The following is a 25,988-nucleotide window of genomic DNA, read 5'->3' on the forward strand; positions in this document are numbered from 1 at the left end:
GAAGAGAACTTTGTGATGGAAGAATTTGATTTGCAAGATTGATTAAGGAGTTCGGTGATGGAAATAAGTGTTTTAGGTAAAATTTGAGCTACATCTCCAGGGAAGGTGGAGTTTTTAGGGGTTATGGAAACATCAAAAGTGGAGGTTTCTTTTTGGATGGAAGAGAGATATTTGTTTGGGGATTAAATAGTTGAAGATGGTGTTTTTCTCGCAATGGTTTCTTTTAATATATTCATGAATCTCGTCTCAAAAGCTTCAAACTTTGAATCTAACTTTGCATCAAAAGAATCAATTTTCTGAGTTTGATTTTCTACTACTTGTTTTAGAGCATTAAACTCTTCCCTTGTGATGAAATCTTGATTGTTTGGAGCCATTGATGAAGAACTTTGATTTTTTTTTAGAAATCAGTCAAAACGAACATGCTTTGGATGAAAACAGGAATAACTTTCTCTACAGACCTTGAAACGTTTCAACGTTTTTTTTTTTGTTAGAAACTAGACTTCGGTATCTTTCCAATGGTGTATGGCACGATGACTAGCTCCAAGTATCCTGTTCTGGGTGAATTTTTGAAGATGACGTTTTTTTTGTTTGTGCTTGGTTTGTGCGGAAGCGTTTTTATTTATTTTTTTGGTGGATGGTGGATGGTGGATTGATTTCCAAATAAGAATCTAGAAATTGAGGCTCCGATACCAATTGATAAGGAACAAGGGTTTAGAAAGAAATTAAAGGATGCGGAGATCCTCAAAATAGAGAATAGAATTGATGTAGACCATGAGTTCGTTGCTTTGAAGACATAGGTGTGCGTCTATGTTCTCTCTACATTTTATGGGCGTGAGCCCCTTAGTTCAGTCCAAGCCCATGGTTCGAGTCGATTAGTTACTTGTAACACATGTTGTGTTACTATTGGTTTATGCTTTTAGGTTTAGTTTAAATAACGGGTTTATAGTTAGGGTTTGGGTAGTTGTGTTTATGTGTGTGATTTGTGATTGAGAGATTCAATAAAAGAGTGATTTTTAGGTCGTCTTTTAATTGTGTTTCAATTAAAGTGTAGATTCTATTTAACTGAAGCTTCCGTCTGTCAGATCTACATTATTTGGTATCAGAGCAGATTAATTCCAAGGGTTACTATTCACGATACTGTTCACCGAAAACACTGTTCATCAGGTGCTATTTATGCGTTACTGTTCATCGTGAATCCAATTTTATTATTGTAAATCAAGATATGTCTACAACGTCAGAGATGAAGAATTCATAGAGAACTCATGGATTCATATTAACCCCTAGAGTTCGGGTTGCTCGATTAGAAGAGTTGAAAGAAATGTTAATGCAAAACAGGTTTGATCGATTAGAAGAAGCAACTAGTCGACTGAGGGAGGCTATGGTGGAGCTTTTGCAGCCCAAACCCCCCATCGTTGGTGGAGCTTCTATAGCCCAACGTAAAACACCAGTTGTTATCGATGACAACAAAAAGAATGAAGGAACTTTTGAAGCCGTTGTGTTGTATCTTGAGCGTGATTACAAATGCCATCAGCAGCAATGCTCACCACTATGGGCTTGTGATAAACAGGTCCAAGAAAGCCCACACACAAATTCTTTTGGGACGACTTTTTGTGAACATCAATTAGTTGCTGGAATGCCAATGCGACATTCTGGATTTGGGCCTTCGACAGTGGTTATGTGGATCCTTTTCTGCCCAATATTGAGACATTTTCTCTACGGCAAAGCAAAGAAATACAGTGCACATTTGTAACATCATGGTGCATTATTCCCTTTGTGTTTAGATACAAAGCCAAAACTCGAGGTCGAATTCCTCCGAACCCCAGGAGGGTGATGTATAGAATGAAGAGCTTTTGCATACTGGTGGGTTTTCATGTCAAGAAGCTTGTGGACAAGCTTCTTCAACTTGGAGAGAATGATGTAGAACATGAGTTCGTTGCTTTGAAGACATAGGTGTGCGCCTATGTTCCCTCTACATTTTATGAGCGTGAGCCCCTTAGTTGAGTCGAAGCCCATGGTTCGAGTCCATTAGTTAGTTGTGACACATGTCGTATTACTATTGGTTTATGTTTTTAAGGTTTAGTTTAAATAGCGGGCTTATAGTTAGGGTTTGGGTAGTTGTGTTTTATGTGTGTGATTTGTGATTGAGAGATTCAATAAAAGAGTGATTTTTAGGTCGTCTTTTAATTGTTTTTCAATTAAAGTGTAGATTCTATTTAACTAAAGCTTTCGCCAGTCAGATCTACATTAAGAATCAAGAAGAATAATTGAAGTTTGAAGAATTGTAGAAGTTATGGAGAAAAGTATAATAGGATTTTGGAGATCTTTAACAAATGCACGGGATTAGAAGTAAACATAGAAAAAAGTTCACTTTTTTTTGCAGGCCTGGAGGACAATAGATGTGATGATATTCAAAGTGTTATTCAGTTTCAAAAAGGGACACTTCCTGTGAAATATCTCGGCTGCCGCTTATTACAACAAGATTAACTTCCATTGATTGTGCACCATTAATTTCTAAAGTGGCCACCAGAATACAATCATGGAAAGGTAAATCTTTATCTTATGCGGGAAGGCTACAGCTAGTCAAGGCAGTTTTGAACAACATAAGTATGTACTGGGCTTCATGTTTTATGTTACCGCAAAGTATCATTGAGGATATTAATAGATTGTGCAGGAACTTTCTGTGGACTGGGCCTGATTGTGCTATCTCTCATGCATTGATATCATGGGAAAGGGTCTGCCACCCTTTTGAAAAAGGGGGATTGGGAGTGCGAGACATTGCAGCAGTGAATGTAGTAGCTAACTTAAGGCACCTCTGGAATGTGGTCAGCAATAAGAAGACACTATGGGTACAATGGGTTAAGACAAACCTCATAAAAAAGAAAGACTTCTGGCATATGGCTATACCAATGGACTGCTCTTGCAGCTGGAGGGGAATACTAAAAAACAGAATGGAAGGAAAAGGTATTGTGATGCATCAAATAGGAGACGGTCAAAATACAAGGTTCTGGTTAGACCCTTGGCACCCAGCTGGGATTCTCAAAAGGTTGTTTCCGCAGACTCTTTTATACGACTCCACAGGTAATTTGAATGCAAAAGTTTCGAAGTTCATAGAGAATGGAGAGTGGAAAGTGCCGCAGCGTATTAGAAGACACATGCCTGACATTGTCATGAAAATGGAAGAAGTGGTGGATATAACAGGGGGAGAAGACAAAGTCATATGGTCTGTGTCAGAGCGAGGGAATTACAACATGAGAGACACCTACCACCATGTTAGAAATACAAAAGCAAATACTGATTGGCACCAGCTGGTGTGGTATGCTAATCGGATACCGAGACACTCATTCATCAGTTGGATGGCAGTGCAAGGGGAACTCAAAACACTCAGTAAGTTGCGAGAATGGGGGAAGGTATAATCGGATGTGTGTATACTATGTTGGCGAGAAGTGGAGAATGAAGAGCATCTATTTTTCGAATGCTACTATAGCCAATTCATATGGGCAAAGCTGCTACAAAAACCGGATACTGTGAGAGGAAGCGGCAAAGAACATGGATGGATGAGATGGAATGGGTTATACAAACCACAAAAGGGAAGGGGTTTAAACAAGACGCAATGAAGTTGGTGTGGAATGGGATGATATATTGGATTTGGAGGGAGCGAAATGGGAGAATTTTCGAGAACAAGAAGAACACAGCAGAACAAGTTGCGAACTTGATCTTTAATGATGCAAGAATAAAACTGCAGTCGCTAAGAGTAGCTATGGAGCCAGGAAGGGAGCTGGAATTTCTGAGCAGCACCTGGAGTGTGAAGATTGAAGAAAGGGAAACAGTGAAAAAGATATGCAGATGGGAGAAAACTGAAGCTAATCTACATGTGTTAAACACCGATGGGACATTACAAGGAGACTTGGGAGGATGGGCAGCAGTTATTCGAACAGACAAGGGAGAAGTTATCGCGGCAAGCAAAGGAAAGTCAGAACATCGCAGCATTGCCATGATCGAACTACAAGGATTGGAAAAAGGGCTGGAAATGACAAGACAACAAGGTATACAGCGAATTGAAGCAAGGACAGACTCAATGAATGTCGTCTCATTCTTGAACACAAAAAGGCAGTACCCATGGCACGCAAGGAAAGCTAATTCGGAGCATTGAAGAGCTGGTGAGACACTTGGAGCAGTTTAATATAATTCATGTGTATAGGGAAGCGAATAAATTGGCTGATGCATTAGCTGATAATGTACCCAATGTGAGGAATGTTGATATAATCCCTAGCTCTTTTTCAGAGGATATTAGGAAGATTGTATATGAGGATGCTATTGGCATAGAGTATGTGAGATTGTAAACAGCTCAGTTACTATTTATTTATTTAATGAAGGGGTAGGAGACCTCGTTAAAAACCCCGCTTGCCTACCAAAAAAAAAAAAAAAAGGATTTTGGAGATTTGATATTTGATAATTGGTTTTTGATTGATCCCTAACCAAACTACATTGGCCTCTTTATATAGATAAACCATACTTGATAACCAAGAAAGAAAAATACTAATTCTAATTAAACTCAAATAAGAAACTACTAATTAGATAGCCTTCCTAATTCTATAGAACCCATCCTTATTGTCCTACATCACATAGCCAAAAATATAGAGGACACCCCTAAGAACAAGGACATAGCACGAGGATTGGGTATACAAGCACAATTCCAGAGGCACAAAATCTTCCTAATCAAATGGGAACCACCAGATCAAGGAGTCATTAAGATAAATACGGCAAGCAGTCTTGAGAAGGATAAAACAGGGAGGGGCAACACCCTTAGAGATCACAAAGGCAATTTTGTAGCATGTCATGCTACAAGAGGGGGAGAGAACAACACTACACCAAGAGCTCACTGCCATACATGAAGGGATCAAGCTATGCAGACAAGCAAGATACAGAAGAATCAAGATAGCTTCTAGTCAAAAAGGAGTTATAGAGATTTTGAATAGGAAAATGATGATTCCTTGGATGGTTGAGAATGAAATATAGGCAATATGGGATAATATAGGTCAGTTTGCAGAAGTAGCCATGGTACTAGTTCATAAAGAGTCTAACAAAGAAACTGAGCACAAGGAACAATATACTCCACATCACCCCTACATAAGGGAATGGCAAAGATTATTTTGGAGGATAAGAGAGGATAAGATATACAAGAACTATGTGAACCGTAGTAGATGATGACAATATGTCAAGTGTGCCTTATGGCTGGCTTCATATGTCATAGGTGAGAGTTGTAGGTGAATGATTTAGAGGAGACTGAGAGTCTAAGAGAAGAGTGTAAATAACTATTTTTATATTAATACAAAACCACTTGCATTTTTGCAAAAAAATAAAAAATAAAAAAAATAATAAAAAACCCAACCAAGCATACCCATCTCTTAAAAACCAATTTCATTCCATGTACAAGTAACTATATCATGAAAGGACGAAAACTTAAGTTACTCGACATAACATAATCAATCGAAAAAAAAACACTCGTGTGAGATTTTCTTCAATAAAAGTGTAGGCAACTTCTCTAAGAATCCATGAATTGATAACTTGGTGCACCAAATAGAGAAACAACCAATTTAACCCTCAACAAAAATTTCAAGTATCTCTACAAAAAGTTAAACAATTCAATGCAAAGGACTGTGATGTTGGGGCGTTTCTTCGTTATACAAAGCAAACCCGAGTAATTGAGAGAGATGGAAGAGGAGAAACAATCGAGTGATTGAGAGAGAGAGAGAGAGGAGTTTTTAGAAGAAAAGAGTTCTCAGCTTGGCAGAGAGAAGAGAGATGGGAGAGAACGTGGACAGTCAGACAGAAACCTACCAAACAACATTTTGGGCCACACACACACTACCCTGGCCCAAAACGTTCGCTCCGCTCATTGGATAATAAGTTTCCTTCCACATATCAATTATGACTATAGGTTAAACAGTGAGCTTCTTCAATCAATTTCAGGATTACATACTTCATAGAAACTGAACCGCGATCTATAAGTATGAATTTCAATGTTATGGATGGTTTCTACAGAGGTACTACTATTATGGTAGTATACTTAACAGTGAGTGAAAGTCCATGAGCAAAACCACTGGAAAGAGCAAAACTCAAGGATTTTATATTGCATTTACACCAAACTGGTATTTCGTTTTAGCACACTATCATGGAATTTAAAATTTTAATAAGCTTTCAAAGATCAATTATGACTACAGGGATGACAGTGAGCTTCTTCAATCAAATTTCAAGATTAAATACTTCAAAGAAACTAAATCACAATCTAAAAAACAAAATATTCTGTATGGATGGTTTCTAAAACAGTAGTTTTATACTTACCAGTGACTGATCATCCAATCGCAAGAGCACTGGAAAGAGCAAACTTCACAGATTCACTGGAAAATCGGGTACAAATTAAGTGAAGTGGTGGCATTGGTTTAAAGTGGGTGTGAGGGAAAGGGAAGACAGATTTTGGTTTATTTCCTGAAATCGTTTGAAAATGGAGGGGAGAAGAAAGTAACAAAAACGCCATTTTTTCACTTTTCACAAAATGTAGGTTGCAAAGAGGAACACTATGGTACTTTTTTTTTTGGATTTTTGGAGAGGTAAAACCGTGCTAACTCCAAACTGGGGTAGCTCGCCAGCGTTATCTAGTTGACTTCCAAATTCAACTTGCATCAGCAGCAAAGTAGTAGAAACAGTTGATCTACATTTTCAAACTTTAATCAGGAAAAACTAGAAGAAAGATCAAAACAACAAATGTCACTTAGCACAACTACTCGACATTATGATAAACGGGGACAGATGAATTCCCTCAAAAAGTAACAGTGAATGATATTTACGCTCAAGCATCCTCCAATGTTTCTGTGAGATTGAAAGAGTTACTCAAGGTGAAAATCAGTTGCTTCTTTTGTGACATGTCCTCAGGTGAACTGTCATAGGCCCAAACCAAACTCCTAGAAGTGTCATCCCTATCTGGCCTCTTTGATTTTTCTCCAATCCTACTTGCTATTTATATGCACTAACAGGAGGAAACTCAGTTGCACCTACTTGATCAGTGTCCTTTTGCTCGTCCAGTCTGGTTTGGACTTAATTTTTCTCAAGCTATAGATTCTGCAAGGAGAAGTACAGGCTATTGGATATATTCTCTATGATTCGCCGCGTCAAATGATTCTCAATACCAGGCTATATTGTTCCCTATTGGCTATTACTATGTGGCTGATTTGGTTGGAGAGGAATAAATATCGCTTTCAAACACAACCCAGTCCTCTCAATGTCATTCGAACTGTTCAGCGGCTTTCTAGTGAGTTACTGAATCTGCATTCTAGTCTGAAATTCTCTACACACAGCAGTAATTCCACTTCCGTTGCAATTTGTTGGACTTTCCCTCCTCTCCCCCATCTCAATTTAATGTTGATGGCTCCTCTCTCAGTAATCCTGGTCCGGCAGGTGCTGGTGGTGTATTAAGGAATGCTTTGGGTGACATTCTGTTGGGTTTCTCTACACCAATCCGACGGGGTTCTACCATATATGCGGAATCTACTGATCTGTGAACTAGTATTCAACTAGCTGCTCAATTAGGACAAACAAATGACATCTTTGAAACTGACTCCCAATATATTTTTCAATGCATCAGAGCATTACAGAGAAGAACCAGCCTATACCGTGGGAAATACGACTCATAATCATGGATGTTCGGGACCTCCTTCTATCTCACACTTCATTTAAACTCCAGTGGTTTTACAGAGAAAGAAATTATGTGGCTGATGGTCTCGCAAAACTTGGCTTTGCTCAGGCTAATACTAATGAATGATGGTTAAAACCAATGGTAGCTCGTACAAATTTGCCGGAACCGTTACAATGTATGTCTCTGGGACATACTTTTGTATGGTGTAATAGACCACCCCCTAATATTGCTAGTCTAGTTTTCAATGATATAACTGCTGTATGTATTTTCCGCAATGTTAGATAAACAAAGGAAATGCAGTTACGAAAAAAAAAAAAAAAACCCCATTTCTTCCCCAGAAATTTATGACCTCGAATCTCGATTGTTCGCGTTAAATTAAATGCTTTGAATCAAATCACTCAATCCGAAATACGTCACAGAGACAAATAGGGACAATATCAAGTTATAATTCAGAGAGGGAGCAAAAATTATTCCGAAACCCATAATTATTTATCTCAATGTCATGTGTATTGATGGTTTTCAAATATACCGAAAAATCTAAGACATGTTGAGAAAGAAAACAACAAAAATAAATTTGCAAACAGTAATGCTGCTGGAAAGCAAGTCAACTGGATTCAGAACAAAAGAATCTGAACTGACCTATGCTCGAGGGCTGCAGTCGGCATCTATGTTAAGTTGATACGGGAAAAGCCCCTTGATTACGACTACAACAGCAAAACAGACTTCATGGGCTTCATCACTGAAAGATCCACGGAGAGCCATGCTATCATTCGCTCTAAAGGTCCTTGACCATATGACAACCCAAGCTTTCTGCAAGCAATAATAATTTTTCAGTCAACTGGATGCAAGATCCTGCAAACGTTATAGTTATAACCCTGGATAAACAGTGAACAAATACTTTGTATTCATAACCCCGAATTATAATTGAAAATGAACATACAATGGATTACTCTCAAATCACATAATAAACTAAACATTAACCTTCAATGAAAAGCTCTCAATCTCAGCTATCCCTCCACGTTGCCAACCTGCATACCAATATATGCACCTTGTTATTTATGAGAAAATGCAGTCTCAAATTTTAAAAATGTACTCAGGCAATGATATATTAGAACCTCAAAGCACTGGAGATTGATAACGCTTCAGAGAACAAATTTGCATACTAGAACGAGAACCATCCCTGCAAAACAAGAAAGAAATCCTGTAACAAGATACTGACAACAGCAGCAAGTGAAAGCGACAAGTGCTCCCAAAGAACCTAATACTGAAACCCTCGCCCTAGTATTTGGAGCGATACTAATTAAAGCATGTGCAGCAGTGAGAGCGACAAACCAACCAGGAAATGCATATTACCAAATTTGAGATTGTAATTCAGTAGAAACTAGTACTCAATGAAACTCACAGGGGGAGTTTAAAGTGAGATTTTATATTGCATTTACATCAAACCGTTCACAACCAAGTAGTATTTCTTTTTTAGCACACTAACATGGAACTTAACAATTAATAAACTTTCAAAATTCAATTATGACTTCAGGGATGACAGTGAGCTTCTATAATCAAATTTCAGTATTACATACTTCATAGAAACTAAACCACAGTCTGCAGAACAAACAAGGTAAGACATTGTACGCTATCTAGCTGCACACCATAAAAGTAGGAATTACATTGGTTCTGTCCTATTAACTTGAAGGATCAAAATATTTCATATCAATACTGATCACTGGACTAAGCCGGCACAAATACACGTTCGCATTTCTTGAACATTCTACATCTGAAGGATCTAAATATTTCATATCAAAACTAGCACCGACAGTGTTCAAAGTGGGCAGAATATAACAATAATCACAATTTGGTCCTGAGATCTCCAGAAGAGCCATCAATCTTCGCCAGCGACATGGGGGCATTCCATTCAATTTTTCATGTCCTAGCTTCAACGAATTTTGAATTGCTTTCAGCAACGATTGAAGACTTTTTAGTCAACTAGGATACAAGTGCCAGTAGCTTTGTTACAATGTGACGTGCATGCAAGCTCCCACTTGCATGAAGCTCCACGATCGAATCATCATCCTCTTTGATCTTCGGGTAAGTTGAACCAGGTGGTTAGCAGGTCCGCGCTCAGTGAGCTATAACCGAACAGGCGGATTCTCTAAGGCCACTTCTTTGATCTTGGTCATAAGCATTTCAAGGACATTATCCCGGTTCCCGAGGAACCTCCAGAAATCGAAGGACTTGATTAAATTGAAGGATTTGTGGAAATCTCCCTGGCAAAGGGCCCTAGAGGCAGCCATTACATAATCACAAACATTTCCAGGGGAGGGTGTAAAAGTCTGCTCTGACTCTCCTCAAACAGCTTACGGAATGTCTTGCTTATGACTTTCCCTTTGGCATCATGAGTCTTCACTGCCATATTAGGAACTTCCAGAAGCATAGCACATATCAGATGGACAGCCTCCAAAAGCTCGAGATTTATGTGTGTGTGGTAAGGCATCTGATTCCTTGCTTCCATAATTTCCTGCTTTTGAGTTTTGTAATGGCAGCTGCAATCTGAGACACCTTGACAAAGTAGCTTCTTAATGCTTTCATCAGCATATAACTCAGAAAGGTAGCTGTGGGCTTCTGCTATGAGTCCGGCTCTAAATGCACATAAACCAAGCTGAGCCATTGTCCTGTTGAATAGTATTTTGGTTGATGCGTCCAGATGTTGAACCTTATCCTGCAAGTGGCTCATCAAGAGTAAATCTCTTGATACGGAGAACTTCGTCATTGATGGCGTGGTGATATATAGCAAATAACATAGCATCAACCTTAGCCGCATCATTCCCGCTTGTCAATAAAAGCACGCAGCTCAGCCATCAATGCGCTGCCATTCTCCGGAAAAGTGGGTCGTTGTTGTGCATGTTTGGAAATAAGAGAAGGTGTTGGCCACCAATACACTTGAACAGCTCCACCTTCTGTCTGCTCCACAAGTTTCCGCGCGATCGCATCATAAGCCTCTCGGGGTTTATAGTACAAATGTTCCATCATTCTTCGTGCAACAATTGCAGCTTCAACAAAATCTTTTCGCCGTAGTTGTAAATACTTGAAAACCTTCTGAGAAAGAAGCAAGAGAACCGGTTCACAACGAAGCATCTCCTTATATGCCCAACTTTCAAGTCTCGCTGATTTCAGACCAATACAAAATTCAAAAGCCACCCATGCATACAAATCAGGCAAGTTTGCCCGCCAGATCCGTACCTCTCCATCACAGTTTATTCCCTTACTAATATCCTCAAACCCAAATTCTCCGGAATCATCTAACACAATCTTTAAATTCTCTTCAAGGATATCGACTATGACAAGCATGTTTTGCATGCATTTTTTCCACACAGTGACTGGAACATGTCCACGAGGAACCACCTTAAGCTGAGTCCATACAATATAGACAAGGATGTCAACCTTTTGGGCTGGTATTTTTGCAAACTCTACCAACAACGTGAGTTGTTCTATCTCCTCAAGCCTTGCTATTCCTTTCCGAACCCTAGTAGCTATAAAAATATTGTTAATCATATCAAATGTAACAATCTTACTAGGATCCCCAAAATATCCTCTCATCTTATCCATCTCCTTCGTCCAACTATCCCCTTGTGGCTTCTCGTATTTTATCCCATCATCCTCATCCGTTTCCCAATCCGAATCGAATTCCCGATCCACATTCCGAATCACTACTTCATCATTAGTCACTTCATCATCAGTCACTTCATCCTCCTCTTCGATCGAATTTGTTTCATCGTCGCTAGAAAACGGAATATCCTTTTTCTCACTTGCTGTCATCGTATACATGATTACAACAATATATCAAACAATACTAAAAGCTATTTTTTACGTGCTAACACAAACTTCTTGTAGGTAGGGTTCGGAAGCAGTGGAATTTAATGACCAAATCTGAATATAGGGGAAAGAAAAGGGAATAATAATATAAATATAACTAGTTTGAGGGTTTAACGAGCAACATCCTTTTATAACCCAATCTCAATCACTATAATCGGTTTCAGCCCGACTCTTCGATCCATAGTACAAAATATCCCGACGATATATCTACGATATTTGAGGATATTTATCTAGAGATTTCAGAGAAAGATATATAAATATCACGATATGTTTAGAGATATATACGACCATAGTACAAAATATCAGGATATGGGTATTTATCGATATTCAATTTCTGGATATGTATCGTGGATATATCCTTCTCTTTGGGGATATTTGACATTGTTTCACATGCAAATATCGTTGATATATCCAAAATATCGACAAATATCGTGGATATTGTGGATATTTCTTGATATATCATGATACATTATTTATATTTATTTAAAATATAATGGTAAATATTAAATAAAATTGTTATATACACAAAATATCGTTAAATATCGCAAAATATCACAAATATTGCAAATATCGTCAAAATATCACCGATATTTGCAGTCGTATATATCTCTTAACATATCGTAATATTTATATATCTTTTTTTGAAATCTGGATAGATATCCCCAAATATCGCGATATATCGGGATATTTTGTACTATGTATACGACTATAAATATCAGTGATATTTTAACAATATTTATGATATTTGTGATATTTGGAGATATTTGGCGATATTTGGTGTATATAACAATTTTATTTAATATTTACTATTATATTTCAAATAAATATAAATAATGTATCATGATATATCAATAAATATCCACGATATCCACGATATTTGTCGATATTTTGGATATATCTACGATATTTGCATGTGAAACAATGTCAAATATCCCCAAAGAAGGGGATATATCCACGATAGATATCCACAAATTGAATATCGATAAATACCTATATCCTGATATTTTGTACTTTGCTTCGATCTGTTTTGCAGATGTAATTTACTAAAATTGGGAATAAAATAGGTGAATAGACGCAATTGCCATTCAATTTTGTTTCCAACTCAATTGTGTACCATACTATACTAGGAGTTAAAAAAAAACCGTTGACCCATCATCGGGTAGGGTACCCGGTCTTCACCCGCCACCCAAACCCACACCGACCCGAAAATAGACCCGATCGTCCCCCACCATTTTTATACGGTTGGGCTATGGGTGTAGGTTCAATGCTCAAACCCGACCCGTCAATCCGCCCGACCCATACCGTGTCAAAAGCCGTTGACCCAACCCCGTTGACCCGCACAATTTCAAGACTCTAACTCTAATATTTTTGTATTTTGTTTATATATATTTTTTAACTTTTGTAGGAATTTGAGATATATGAATACAAACTTATGAGTTCAACATCAATTTTACATATTCAAGTTTGAACATTGGGCAAATATCAAAAGTTCAAATTCGACTTTCGAATTTTGGAGAAGATGAATCATTCATCTTTGTATTAATTTTGAATTCTTTTAGTTTATATTTTATTGTTTTGTACCATAGATCCTCGCTTCTATCTTCATTTTATCATGCTATGGAAAATAATCAATTTACAAATGGTAAATCACGAGAAAAATGTTTTAAATTTACAGATATGGTTTTGGGTTCAAGTTCAAGTTTTTTTTATTTTTGTTTATTTTTTATTGATTGATTCCATTTTTTTCTCTATGTTGTGAATTGGAAATATATTACTTGTAGAATTAGAAAGCTTTTTTTGGGTGAAATTGGGTTAAAATGATAATTTCCACCCAACCTGGATGACCCGCCCAAAACCCGCCCCGTAAGCTGACCCAACAGGCCGGGTGATGGTACTAAGACATGACACTTCAACTCGCCCCGCCCCGTCGGGACCACTGGATTTGTATCCCCTAGACCTGTCCCGACTTGACCCATCACTATTTGACCCGCCCCGCCCCGTATTACACCCTTATACCATACTACCATCCCACAATTCCTTTCTTGCACATCACGTAATATGTATGGGTTCACCGCGGTATTGACACCCCACAAAATGGGACTAGCACCCCTTTCCCTAAATCTATAGTACTGGCACCCCTCCATTTAATAAGTCATTTTCCGTCCACCCCACCCCACTTTTTGGAATTGACCCCAACACAAAACAAAAAAGAAAGAACTGGCGGATACTTCTTCTTCAAAATAGAAAACATTGGCGCTTTCTCCCGCTCCTCTGAATTTGCACCTTTCATCTTCTTTTTCAATTTCAATTCGGACATTTCGGTATTCATCTACTCCTTTTGTCATTCATTCAATTTCTTATTCAATTTTGACTTTTATTCTTCGCAATTTGTTATGTAAATTAAGTTGGGTAATTGTTCTTATGGTTTCTTATAAATTAAATCGGATAAATTTGAAAAAACTAACTTGTATATTTGAAAAAAGTTTAATGGTTTATTTTTAGTTTACAGTTCAGTTACAGATTTACAATATCACCAGTTTCATAAAAATTTCTATTAATTGTTACTCTGCAATGGGAATTTTTAGAGTTTTAGTTTTTAGCTATTCTTGGTTTAATGTTGATTTAACTGATTGTAAAGTGCACTGTTGTTTTTGATTAAATGCGTAAAAGAACTTCGAGCGATTGCGTAGATGAATTTGTTGATTATTTTGGATTGAAATGAAGTTGGTTTTGGTTGTATGAAATATAAGTTGGATAAAGTGCGCTAGATATTTGATGAAATGCCTAAAATGAAGTTTTTTTTTGTAATTTTTTTTTAGTTTGGTTTTATTGAAACTAAATGGATGTTGCATTTTTCGCTAAATATATATCGAATGTTTGATTTTTTTTATTCCATTTTAAATAATTGCGATGATGTTGTTTATACTGCTTATCATTTCAAATTTCTTAAAGAATAAACTATGATTAATTGTATGATTTTTGTAGTGATGCCTCCTAAAACTAGAGGTGCAAAGGCTTCCTAAGTACAACCTAGTGCTGCAAAGTTGTCAAGAGCCGACAAGCAACCTCAAACTGCTTCTTTCCGTAAAAATCACAATCAAAGAAAGTTGGGTAAGAATGTTATTGAAGAAGAAATTCCACGTGTTTATGTTTCTGTGGAAGAAAATTTGGAAGAAAGCAATTCCATAGACTGTCAAGAAGGGGCTCAAGAATACTTTGACAAAGCTTTTATACTTTCATTGAAAAAGAAGAAGGAAAAAGCCAAGAGTCCCGATGTAAGAGAAGAATATCCCAAAGAGGGTCCATTACCTGGAGGCCCAACGACAGATGGTAGAGATTCTGTTTTGAGGTGGTATTATGAGCATGTATCTTTCTTTGTTTGGTTGGGAAAGGTGTGTTACTTATGCAATAACGTATTTATTTTATTATATATAACTCATTTGTGTTCATTGTAATGAGAAAATATGTGTTTTGTAGGAGCGCGGAGTATTGAAAACTCACCAACATGCAATGAAGATGTTGGCATGGGTTGTGGAGGGAAAATGCACAACATTTTGGCAAAAGGTTAAAGATTCAGGCCTTTCCCCCTTTGTTGCACACCCATAGGTATGTTAACAAAGTCGTTCTTTGTGCTTTCATCGAGAGGTGGCATTGGACGATATTAAACAACTTACTGGGCTTCCGATTAGGGGTAAAGCGTTGGTTGGGAAAGTCAATATTAAAAAGGTAGATGTTAAACAATTACTAGTGCAAGGGTTATCTCCAGCTATAACAGAAGCCGAGATAGATGAAGAGTTAGATGATTGTGGTAGTGCTGGTAAGGTTGTGTCTTTGGGTTGGCTTCGTTCTAAGTTGGCAGGAAAGGAAAACAGTAAAGATAGCGAAATAATTGATAATTGTGTGAGGGGTTATTTATTATATTTGCTTGGATGTGTACTCTTCCCAAATAAGTCTGGTGATAAAATATATGTGGCATACATAAAGTTTTTGTTGAATTTGGAAAAAGTGAAAGATTATGCTTGGGGTATGTCTGGCGGAGCGTATTTGTACAAGCAACTAAGTCTTGCTTCTCAGCACAACGTAAGACAATTTTGTGGTTTTGCAGCTTTGGTTGAGGTATGTGTTAAAATGTTTTCTATTTTTATTTTTTTGGTATTTTGTAGCATTGGTTGTGGTATGACTTAAATATTTTCAGGCATGGGTATATGAGCATTTTCCTTGCTTCCGGCCACCCTTATAATTCTGAAAATACTATAGACATGCCACGCATGAAAAGGTGGCTCGTTGGGACCAGCACAGGTGATATCATGACAAGGTTGGTTTCAGTTCGAGAGGAGCTTGATGAGGTGGAAGGAAGAGATGTAAGATTTAAATTCCATATATATTAAAAATCATGTTAGATTGTATAGTTGTGCCTTTTTAAATATGAATTGTGATTTTCTTTTGTAGGTAACTTGGGATCCTTATAGAGACGTGCGGGCATCTTTTTCTTTTGATGAGGTTTCGTTCTTCAATGGATGCCTTTGTTGTCTTAATGATTTGGCTGCTTATCATCCAGATCGGGTATTACACCAATTTGGTAGGGTTCAAGGTATTCCACTCGAGCCGCTTATACCGGAGCTTGACACGAGTACTCCTCATAATTACAAAATCATTTACCCAAACATTCAGGGGCATCAGTGGTCACAGTGGTTTAACCATGTGTTAAACGAGACAATGCGTGGAACGACTGTTGTTGATTCTTCAGACTGCGATCCCAAATATATCGAGTGGTATTATAGTGTTAGCCACCCTCGTGTTCAAGATATGTGTCTAAGTTAGGTACTTGATTAGATAAAAGTTTCTTGAGACTAAATCTAGATATGTGTCTGAATTCACAGGATTTGGATTTGACTGATTTGGAGTTATATTCAATTTTATATGAATTGTTTCACAAGATTGCGCAGACCATAAACTATTTTTCTGATGTTACTGGAATTTGATCATGTCATGTCATTTTTATTTTTTATTTTTGCACGTTACATTATAACACTCGATTGTGTTTGCAGCTAGTGGGCTTTCAATATCTATATGCTAAACCCTTTGATCATCAGTGTGGTCTTTTAAATTTGAATTTAAAGAAAGTTTCATGTCTTTTTTTTTTGAAGTTGGCTTACGGACAACTTTTACCTTTTTGTGTTTTGAGAAATATATGTTTGGCCTAGACTTTTAGTTTGTTTTTTTTTTATCGATCATGTCTTCAGATTTTTGTCGTGACTTTTAGTTCCTATTTTTTTTTTTTTTTTTTTTTTTTTTTTTTTTTTTTCATTTAAGTGGAAATTTTATTGATAATGAATGATAATGAATTTTACAATTAATTATGACAAGCGTGCAACAAGTGCGCCACCGCAAGTCCTTTCGAATAGCAAATCCTATCCTTCTAAAACAAACTCGTTAGAACCGGTATTTCATATAACGTTACTGATCCATAACTTTCAAGTCTCTTGAGTAGCTCAATGCATCGTTGTTCCAAGAACCCAAAAGTGTCGAAACTGAACGGAATAAAACAATGCTGATTAGCCCTACAAGCTTCCTCATGCTTCTCCATCTTTCCTGTTGCTGCCCTCTTAGCAGCTTCTCCTACCTCAAAGTCACCATTCCCTAACCCTACCAACGGAGAGACTCCAGTTACATCAACACATGCATGCTTTCCCTCGGACCAACTGTAAATCAAGACATCCGCAGGCCGAAGTGTCGATCTGCCCTCATTCGGATCAGTGAGAAAGTTAACAGGAGCCTCTTTCTTCACTTGTACCCCAGCCCTCCAAAATGCATCACACAAAATGTCTCTAACATGATCATGTCGGTATTTAAAACCAGGGAAATGTCTACAATGTACTGCATGGTCCCCAAAAGCATCTAATCTACTTTTTGCATACAGGCAAAGACCCCGCCGTCGAGTACGAGGAATCATAAGACGGTGCACTGAGAATGGCACGATACTCCACCTCGTGACATACGTTGTCCAAGTCCCTCCATCGAATAGCAAGTAGAAAATCTTTTGCATGTTCCGACCGCAAGCATCCCATGATCGCTTTCGACGAAAGTAGAGAACTCAAACTCCCTCTCAAGACTAGCAACAATCTTACCGTAAAAGCTTCCGCCAAAACTTTTTGTGGTTTTGAGGGGACGGTAGCATTCACAGCCTAGAGAATCAAGGTCAAAATCAGAAAGATAGAGACGAATGCACTAGTAGCATCGATGGGATCTCACCCATAGGCACCGGACCACAACTCCTAAGAATGTGGTTCAAGCTCTAAAGTCTGAAAAACGGGAGGCCACAAAAGCAAAAGCAGAGACATCGAGGCACAATAGATACCCTAACCCACCAAAGCGCAATGGAAGCGCCGCTAAACGCCACCGCAAATCAATCACCGGCCGGGACCATCGAAAACTATAATGCCCCGGAAACCATGCGAATGTGCTAATCAAAGGTCTTAGTGCCTCTCTAAAAAAAGTGGTGGACAAGTACGAACTGCAAAAACAAACTGGAGAGCCCCAAAGACAAGCTCGTAAAAGTGCTAACTCACACCGTGGATCCTCCAATGCAGCTAAACGGTCCATCGGGTCATAGCCTTTTCAACACGCTTTACGAGCAAGACTCATGACAAAAGAAGAATCAGTGCTAACTGCCCCTCCAAGTAACCCCGACCCTGGCGAGGGCGAGATAAATCCGAAGGAAACGGACCAGAGTGGAACGACGCTGATCCAATGATGGCCAAAATATCTCAGTCTTGGCCACATTAAGAACCAACCCATAAGAAGGCCCTTCTTCCCCGAATGATACGCAGAGCTGCCGCCACTTGTTCTCAGATCCCCAACTAGAGTCCCATCATCTAAATACCAAGCTTGGAGCAATAATTGACAACTTGACCGGATCTCAGTAGAATCGAGGGGTGCAACACTAGTGCAAAGAGAAGGGGACCCAAAGGATCACCTTGTTGAACCCCGTATGCACCATATGTAATCATTCCCCAAGTATAATCTTGCAGGTTGACAATACAAATACTCGACCCAAGGGGGAAATAAGCGGGCAGCGAATGCGAACCTCTCAACATAGTAGTCCGATCAACCATATTAAAGGCATTCTCAAAAATCTACTAGCAACATAGAAAGAGATGTCTTCACACCGTTAGCATATACCATGCAATTAACAAAGATGCAAAATCGCCTCTGCTCCTCCAGGGGACACCGACCCCATAATTGGAAATCCCACAAGTACCCTACCACCTCTTTGGAAACCCCTTTCATTGCAATTTTGGAAACAAGACGTCGCCAAACCATACCTACAGCTATCGGACGAATGCTATTATCCGGCTTAAGAAGTGGAGTGAACGGAGCACTCGCTATGAATTCTGCTAACGGCTGCGGACATTGTCCCTGTAACCACAGATTCACCACCGAAGCCAAGGCATCTAAAAAGTCAGACGATATAGCTGCTGCAGCACCACTCATAGCATCTAACAAGTGTTGAGCACGGAGACCATCACGACCACAAGAAGTACCTTTCGGAAACGACTTAATACATGACAATAAGGTGTCTCTCTCTACTAATAAAGGGGGCTCAGCAAAAGGAACAGTTGGTCTCACCGGTGGTTGTCGCATCGGGTGTTTCTCCTTTAATGCATGTACAGTCTCTGCATTATTGGAGGCAACCCCTGATGATGATAACACTTGTACCGCTGCAGCAAAATGTCCATCAGCAACTTTCTGTAAGCATCGACGCACATTCCGGTAGGGACCGGATTTCCGGTTGATCGGATTGAAAGAGGCTCTATTACAGACTCTAAGAGGCGAAACATCCCACCAGGCTCATTCCATGTCGTCAAAGCATGGAGAATCTGTTTCTGCTGAAGATTTTTTCGAGTACCAGAACGACGTTCCTGACGATTCTGTGGTTGAAAAACTTGCGAGTACAGCGTGGCAGCAGAAGGAGACGAACCCAAGACATAACTGAACCGGATCAACCGTAATATCCCGTAGAGCGATTTAAGTGCACCGAAAAAGCCAAACGACAAAGCGTGGGTATACTTTTCCGCGATCGAAAAGGTATCTGAGAATGCACTATCAAGTAATGTCTCATCAAGATGCGAAGCAACACCAAGCAGATTAGGAGGATCACCGTCACCCCTGTGTGCCGTGGGTGTAAGATTCATAGTGTTGGGCTTAAAGGGTGGCTGCGGTATGCCCACAATAACACATGTGAGTTCTCCACTCTCCATCAAAACAGGTGGTTCTATGGTATCATCTGGGTGACGACACGGTATACCAAGTGCGTGAATGCAAAGACAAATGCCACAAACCCATTTGTCAACTGACTTTAAGAAGTTCTCTAATGACAAATACAAGTCACGATCATCCTTAATATCATCTCGTACCCTTTCGATACTCAACTGGCAATCCAAGTGTTGCTTATCGAAATGTGTGAAAATATAGGGAACAGTAAACCCATTACCATTCACCCCATTGGTGCAGCCATGACGATCCCGGAAAGGGCAATGAACACGTTTCTTAGGGGGTGGGGCAGAAAACCCCGAAGAAGTAACTGAGAGGGCGAGAGCTTTTTTCCCTCTCATAATTCCTGTCGACAACTCAACAAAACCCAAAACATACCAAAACCAAACCCCAAAACTCGTCAAACAACATACAAAACCCAATACAAACAAATCTCAAAACCTTAATTAGTGAGACAAGGTAACCTCTCTCCTTTTTTTTTATTGGTAATTTTTCAAATACCAACCAAAAATTGCATTAGAGATACAATCTGGTAATCGTCACATGTCCACATGTAGGGGGGCACTTCCAAATTACCACCCAACACGACCCATCAATGCATTCAATAGTACGTCCAGGTCTGGCTGTAGTAGCGACACAGCATCCAACTCCTTTCGATCAACACTCTAATAATTACTAGAACAAGTGCATTAAATATGCATAATTACACTGCTACAGGGAAACCGAAAATATTCTATGGTGATGGTGGCGGCGGTGGTAGAGTTGGGTGCTGCACCAGTAGTGTAACACTGGATTTTTTTTTTTTTTTTTTTTGGAGATGATGGCCGGGTGTTTCGGAGGAGAAGGTGGTCGGGGTCTGGTTTTGGAGGTTGGGGAAGGTGGTGGTTGGGGTCTGTTTCTGGTTTATGGGGAAGGTGGAGGTCGAGGTTTTTTTGGAGGAGAAGGTGTCGGGGGTTTGAAGTGGTGGTAATGAGGACTGTTTTGAAGTGTTGGGGTTTTGAAGTGGTGGTTGTGGAAGGTGGTGGCAGGTGATGGTGGCGGTGGGGGGTGGGGGGGGGCGCGGCAAAGACGAGGAGTGCGGTTTGGGTTTCGGGCGGAGAAGAAGGGCGGTTTTTTTTTTTTTTTTCCTTCTAAAGTATATGAATTGATGAAATTGCAGATTTCTCGTATATCAAAAGCAAAGAACATTTTTAAGACTGTGATGGATGGGGGAAGTGCTATTGCGTAAATAACCGAAGCATACCAAATACTTTCGATTGATGATTCTTCTGCATCTTCTACATCCAAAGATCCCTTCTGCATCTTTTGCATCCAAAGATTCGGTTCATGATTCTTCTGCGACTTTTGCATCGACAAATTCGGTTGGTGGTCCTGAGAATGAAGGTTGCGTTGTGGTTGTTTCGAATGATGGCGGTCCTGTGAATGTGAAGAAAAGAAAGACTATAGGTCTAGGTCCAACTCAAGGTCGAGTGCAAGGTCGAAGTCGAGGTAGTAGAAAGAAATAGTTCTAATGAGTGTTGGAATATATAATGGTGTACAAAACTTGGGTTCTTCAAATCTTTGTGAAACTTGTTTTCACGTATGATAGGTTTTATGATTTAATGTTAAAAATATAGACGAAACTCTGCTGAAATTTGTTATTGATATGAAAACTGTTGAAATATTGTCCAGTTCCTTTTAAAGTGTTTGAAGCGTAAATACGTACCAAACATGAAAAATTCTAATCCGCCATGAAAAATTCTAATATAAACTCTCAATTGAATAAACCAAGTAAAAAATGAGCTACGACAAATGAAGCCAATTCATTGTATCCTTGCTGCAAATGAAGTCGTTGCGCTACACGAACCCAACGCCCAACTGCACTACCTTCATACACATAAGGCATGTTAGCATGCACAACATCAATTACCTAGTGAATGTCAAGAGCATGTAACAAATGACATGCAGGGACACATGGAAACAGTTTCTTTAGAAATGGCAACAACAAATCTACAGAACTAGTTCAGCCTAATTGAAAAATATGCACAGCGTAACAGCGTACGTATTCATTGATGCAAGATTTTACATAGAAGGCTAGTTCCCTCTGCCATCAATGGAGCATACTTGCTAGTAAAGTGAACAGAGCTGCCTCAGCTTAAACTCAAACCTTGTGGCATTCCAGAAAGGGGTTCGATCATTTTCAAGTAAAAAGTGAGCTACGCCAGTTGATTGTCGTCCATGTGGTCTTTTGGCGGCACCCTTGTGCCGTGGAGTTGTTCTGTTGGCGACACCTTTCTGCCGTGGCATTCCAGCAAGGGTTCGATCATTTTCAAGTAAAAAGTTAGCTACTTTACGGTTTGCTTGCCGCCTTTTACGGCACCCTTGTCTTTGGGGTTTGTTCTCGGCGGCGCACTGGCTGCCGTGGCATTCCAGTAGGAAAATAGACACCCACGGTACCCTTGTGCCGGGAAAGTCAGTCTTCCACGTTTCTGAGTTGCCGTGAGATTCAATCTTCCACGGTGGATACCTGTTGTCAATTAATCTATCTCACGGTGGGTGCCTGTCGTGAGTGCCTGTTTTGATACATTTTAAAGTGTTACTTTTTTATACTCTTAAACTTAACAAGGTAGATATATACAAATGTTTTCCTTCAAATTTCATAGTTAATAAACAAAGTAATGATGATTAACATTTGAATATATTCATAAACACTGTCTCTTTTGCATTTAACATTTGAATCCATAAACATGCGTGCAATCTTAAAATCGAGTATCACTTGGTCATTTGGTCATTTATATTGTTCCATTTCGATAATTCCTATGTGGTTAATTTCTTGGTACAATTCAATCTTAGTGAGGTGAAAGGCATTAAATCTATGACATTTGCAAACACATGCACACTATATTTTTTGATACTCTTAAACTTAACAACGTAAAGATATGTAAGTGTTTTCCTTAGAATTCAACATTTAATAAATAAAGTAAAGATGATTAACATTTGATATTCACTTTTTCATTACATTCTCGTCATTCCAAAAAATTACAAGTAACCACCATTTACACAAAATTATAAGTAACCACCATTTACAAAAAATTACAAGTAACCACCATTCAAAAAAAGTTACAAGTAAACATCATTTTACAAAAGTTTAGCCTTACATTCACTGAAAAACTACATCAAATCATCATCATCATCATCAACGTTAGATAGGATAATTGCATAGGGTTCAACTCCAGCATCTGTCAGAAGTTGAAGGTTCCTAAAAGCCTCCGTGTATGCATCGACTCTAGGTAATGCCCAATCTCTCCATTCACCACCTCCTTGAAAAACAAAATCTTTCCATGAAGTCACAGGTCTAGGGAATAGACAATTCTGGTAGAGTTTTACATTGACATAATGGTTATTGTCTTTGTTGCACAAAACACCAATTATTTTAGGATTACTTGGAGGACTTGAGTGCAATGGAAGAAAAGAATGTATGCCACTAGAGGGGTAAAAAATTAAAACCACGTTATACTTACTAGCAATTAAATAACTGGTTTCGGGCATCAACATATATTTCAAGGAATAACATGGGCTTTTATACCAATCGATGATTGTGCAAAGTTTTGAGGCTCCATCATCGTGCCACATTTTATCATATAAATCGTGCCTCCATGTGTCAATCTCTTCAACCAAGTCTTGCCTCACTTGTATCCACCCCATCTCCTTATCAAATCCTATACCAACTGCAACTGCCCGAAAACCACAGTTTCCATCACCGCTCACATTTTCAAAATCTTTTACATATTGGCGAAAAGATTCATGCACAAGTGGAAGATATTTTTCTTTCGTACTTATCAGAGCAACATGATTTTTTGGAGCTTTTTTCAGAGCAATAACCTTCTTCGGAGCAACAACATTTTGTGAAGCCTTCTTCGGAGATTCCTTAGGAGCTTTCTGCACTTAAGATATTTTTTGTTTCTTCAGAGCATGTTGCACAGAAGCAACTGATTCATTGGTTAGTACTATAAGAGGTAGCGATCTCTCCCAAGCCGAAGGATTTTTTTTTTCGAGTCTTCATATTTACTTTCATTTTTCATTGACCCTTTAGTTTTTTTGCCAAGACTACCAACCGGTCTTCCCTTGGTTTCACTTTTGTTTGAGGAGGGATCAATCAAGTATTTTGTGGACAACTTATTTCCCTTAATCTTTGCAACAATTTTTTTTTTTCTGATCCGCAGAAGAATTTTGGTAATGGTCAACAAACAAAGCAAATTCATCTTGGTAGTCTAGCTCACCTCGATCAATTAGGTTAGGTATTGTACTTAGCTTCTTCCAAAATGGGTGAATCAGGTTCATAGTAAGCTTTCCCCCCTCTTAATAAGACCATTCAATGAATGGGCACATGGTAACCCATGTGTGAGACGGAGAACACAACCACACTTTTTTGCAGAACTTCCTACATTTTCACATCTTTCCCTCTCTTCAAGCAATAGATCCATCGCTTTCCTTGACACAAAGCCTTGAATTTCACCAAACAAAGCAATCCTATGTGCATGCCTAATGTTGTTCAAGCTTTGCTCAAACGAAGCTCTAATTTCGATAACTTGAGCAGGGACATTAGGATGGATCAATTCCCACATGTCAAGGAATGTATTATTTTTTCTTCCATTTAAGCTTCTCTTTAGTGAAGCATGTGCACCTTCGGCTTGGTTCGTGGTCTTCTTACCAAAGTTCACGCAACAATCTGACCAAGCATCAACAAATTTTTCTCTGCAAGACATCTATGTGTTTTGAAGATAATCAATCAAATCTGGAAACTCCTTGAACTTCTCAACAATATAATTCCATTGCCACTCCACCTCCGCATTAGTTGTAAAACTTACCAAACGATCCCACAAACTAGAATTTTTTTGGCACGATTCAACATTAGGAAGCTCTTTTCTCGCCCTATGTGCAACATTCATATTTATGTGAAATCGACGCAACAATTTAGTAACTTGAGGGAAAACAACTTCCAAAGTTTTCATCAAAGCAGCACCAGCATCAGTCAGCATTACCAAAGGTGTCAAGTCATCCAACATTAACTTAAATTTCTCTAGTGCCCAACTAAAGCCATTTGCAGTTTCTCTCTGCATTAGACAATAAAATTCTGAAAAAGTCTTGTAAGTAGGGGTGACACCTACAATCTCGAATAATGGATAGTCATGCATATTTGTCTTGTAGGTGGCATCCATGATAAAGACATATGTGAAACACTTGGACAAAGATATGCTGTCTGGATGCGCCCAACCCAAATCCCTAACCTCATCTGTACTATCTACACATCTAACATGGTGAATATACCCTTTCTGAGAAATCAAATGTAAAAGTTGTTGCAACTCTGTTATACCTACCATGACTTCTACTTTATTTTTCTTGCGAAAGTTGTATAGAGTTTGTATGGTCGATGTATTATCTGGAAATCTTTCCTTAAGGTTCTTAAGAGTATTCTTGGGTCTCATCCCTGCTTTCATCAAATCAGCAACTAAAGCTTTCTCTTCAACTTTTAATCTATTGGCATATGAGTTGCCCTCTAGCTGTACAGCAACAGAATTATTGTGACGACCAAAAACCACCTCAATTTTCCAACAATCTTTTGAATAAGGAACAAAAACTCCTCTTATTTTGAATCGACTACCACACTTTCTCGTTCCCGCGTTTCTCTTCCTCTTGCTTGAAGTGATTTCCTTTACCATTTTTTTTTTCACATGCACTCGATACTCACCAGAGCGCTGACATTCCAAAAAACATTTTGGAGTCCTTCCACTGGTATTTAGATTTGACCTCCCAGTGACAATAATCATGCCCAAACCTCTCCCCACTTGTTGGACCCAATTCACCATTTCATTACGAGATGGGAACACCTAAATTCGCCAAACAAAATCACATGAAATAATATCATTAACTCAGATAAAACAAGCATTTCTTTGATTAATAAACTGAAATTTTATGGCTTACCACATCTGTAACAAATGAATCGCTAAAATCGCAAACTTTTATATATATATCCCACTTGTTTCTTAACTGAGCTCTTTGAGAGACTCCTTAAAAATAGGCATTTATTAAAATTCGAAACTTCCACAGCCCGGCTCCTAAAAGGACCATAAATAAAGACTAACTCTAAAACAACCCACAACTTCACCTACAAAATGAA

The 25,988-nt window shown here is 38.7% G+C and overlaps 4 protein-coding genes and 2 long non-coding RNA genes across 6 annotated transcripts; 3 read left to right on the plus strand and 3 right to left on the minus strand.

Moving 5' to 3' along the window:
• Nucleotides 1-2,948: 2,948 nt before the first annotated feature.
• Nucleotides 2,949-3,413, plus strand: LOC147498880 (uncharacterized). Its single transcript, XM_086563363.1, has one exon. It carries the CDS (start codon nt 2,949-2,951, stop codon nt 3,411-3,413), a length of 465 nt encoding a protein of 154 aa, XP_086419489.1.
• An 80-nt stretch (nt 3,414-3,493) lies between these two features.
• On the plus strand, nt 3,494-4,340 carry LOC147498881 (uncharacterized). The gene is made up of 2 exons (XM_086563364.1): nt 3,494-4,043; nt 4,108-4,340. Exons 1-2 carry the CDS (start codon nt 3,494-3,496, stop codon nt 4,338-4,340), a joined length of 783 nt encoding a protein of 260 aa, XP_086419490.1.
• A 3,790-nt stretch (nt 4,341-8,130) lies between these two features.
• Nucleotides 8,131-8,704, minus strand: LOC147498882 (uncharacterized). Its single transcript, XR_015194380.1, has 2 exons — nt 8,672-8,704; nt 8,131-8,500 (listed from the first exon to the last, which is right to left on the minus strand). It is a non-coding gene; the product is annotated as an uncharacterized LOC147498882 (long non-coding RNA).
• A 1,800-nt stretch (nt 8,705-10,504) lies between these two features.
• LOC147498883 (eukaryotic translation initiation factor 3 subunit C-like) lies at nt 10,505-11,500 on the minus strand. Its single transcript, XM_086563365.1, has one exon. The coding sequence runs from the start codon at nt 11,498-11,500 to the stop codon at nt 10,505-10,507; it is 996 nt and encodes a 331-aa protein (XP_086419491.1).
• Nucleotides 11,501-14,303: 2,803 nt separating this feature from the next.
• On the plus strand, nt 14,304-16,032 carry LOC147498884 (uncharacterized). The gene is made up of 3 exons (XR_015194381.1): nt 14,304-14,949; nt 15,035-15,673; nt 15,753-16,032. It is a non-coding gene; the product is annotated as an uncharacterized LOC147498884 (long non-coding RNA).
• An 8,544-nt stretch (nt 16,033-24,576) lies between these two features.
• LOC147498885 (putative protein FAR1-RELATED SEQUENCE 10) lies at nt 24,577-25,530 on the minus strand. Its single transcript, XM_086563366.1, has one exon. The coding sequence runs from the start codon at nt 25,528-25,530 to the stop codon at nt 24,577-24,579; it is 954 nt and encodes a 317-aa protein (XP_086419492.1).
• Nucleotides 25,531-25,988: the final 458 nt, after the last annotated feature.

Source organism: Coptis chinensis, chromosome 5, assembly GCF_015680905.1.
Source record: "Coptis chinensis isolate HL-2020 chromosome 5, ASM1568090v1, whole genome shotgun sequence".
In the NCBI taxonomy this organism is placed as follows: Eukaryota; Viridiplantae; Streptophyta; class Magnoliopsida; order Ranunculales; family Ranunculaceae; genus Coptis; species Coptis chinensis.

Excerpts from the sequence above, each read along its gene's own strand:
- LOC147498881 (XM_086563364.1), top strand. The coding sequence starts at position 3,494 with ATGGGCAAAGCTGCTACAAAAACCGGATACTGTGAGAGGAAGCGGCAA. Across the intron at positions 4,044-4,107 it reads GGAAATGACAAGACAACAAG|GCAGTACCCATGGCACGCAA; the intron begins GTATACAGCGAA and ends GAACACAAAAAG.
- LOC147498883 (XM_086563365.1), bottom strand. The coding sequence starts at position 11,500 with ATGACAGCAAGTGAGAAAAAGGATATTCCGTTTTCTAGCGACGATGAA.
- LOC147498880 (XM_086563363.1), top strand. The coding sequence starts at position 2,949 with ATGGAAGGAAAAGGTATTGTGATGCATCAAATAGGAGACGGTCAAAAT.
- LOC147498885 (XM_086563366.1), bottom strand. The coding sequence starts at position 25,530 with ATGGTAAAGGAAATCACTTCAAGCAAGAGGAAGAGAAACGCGGGAACG.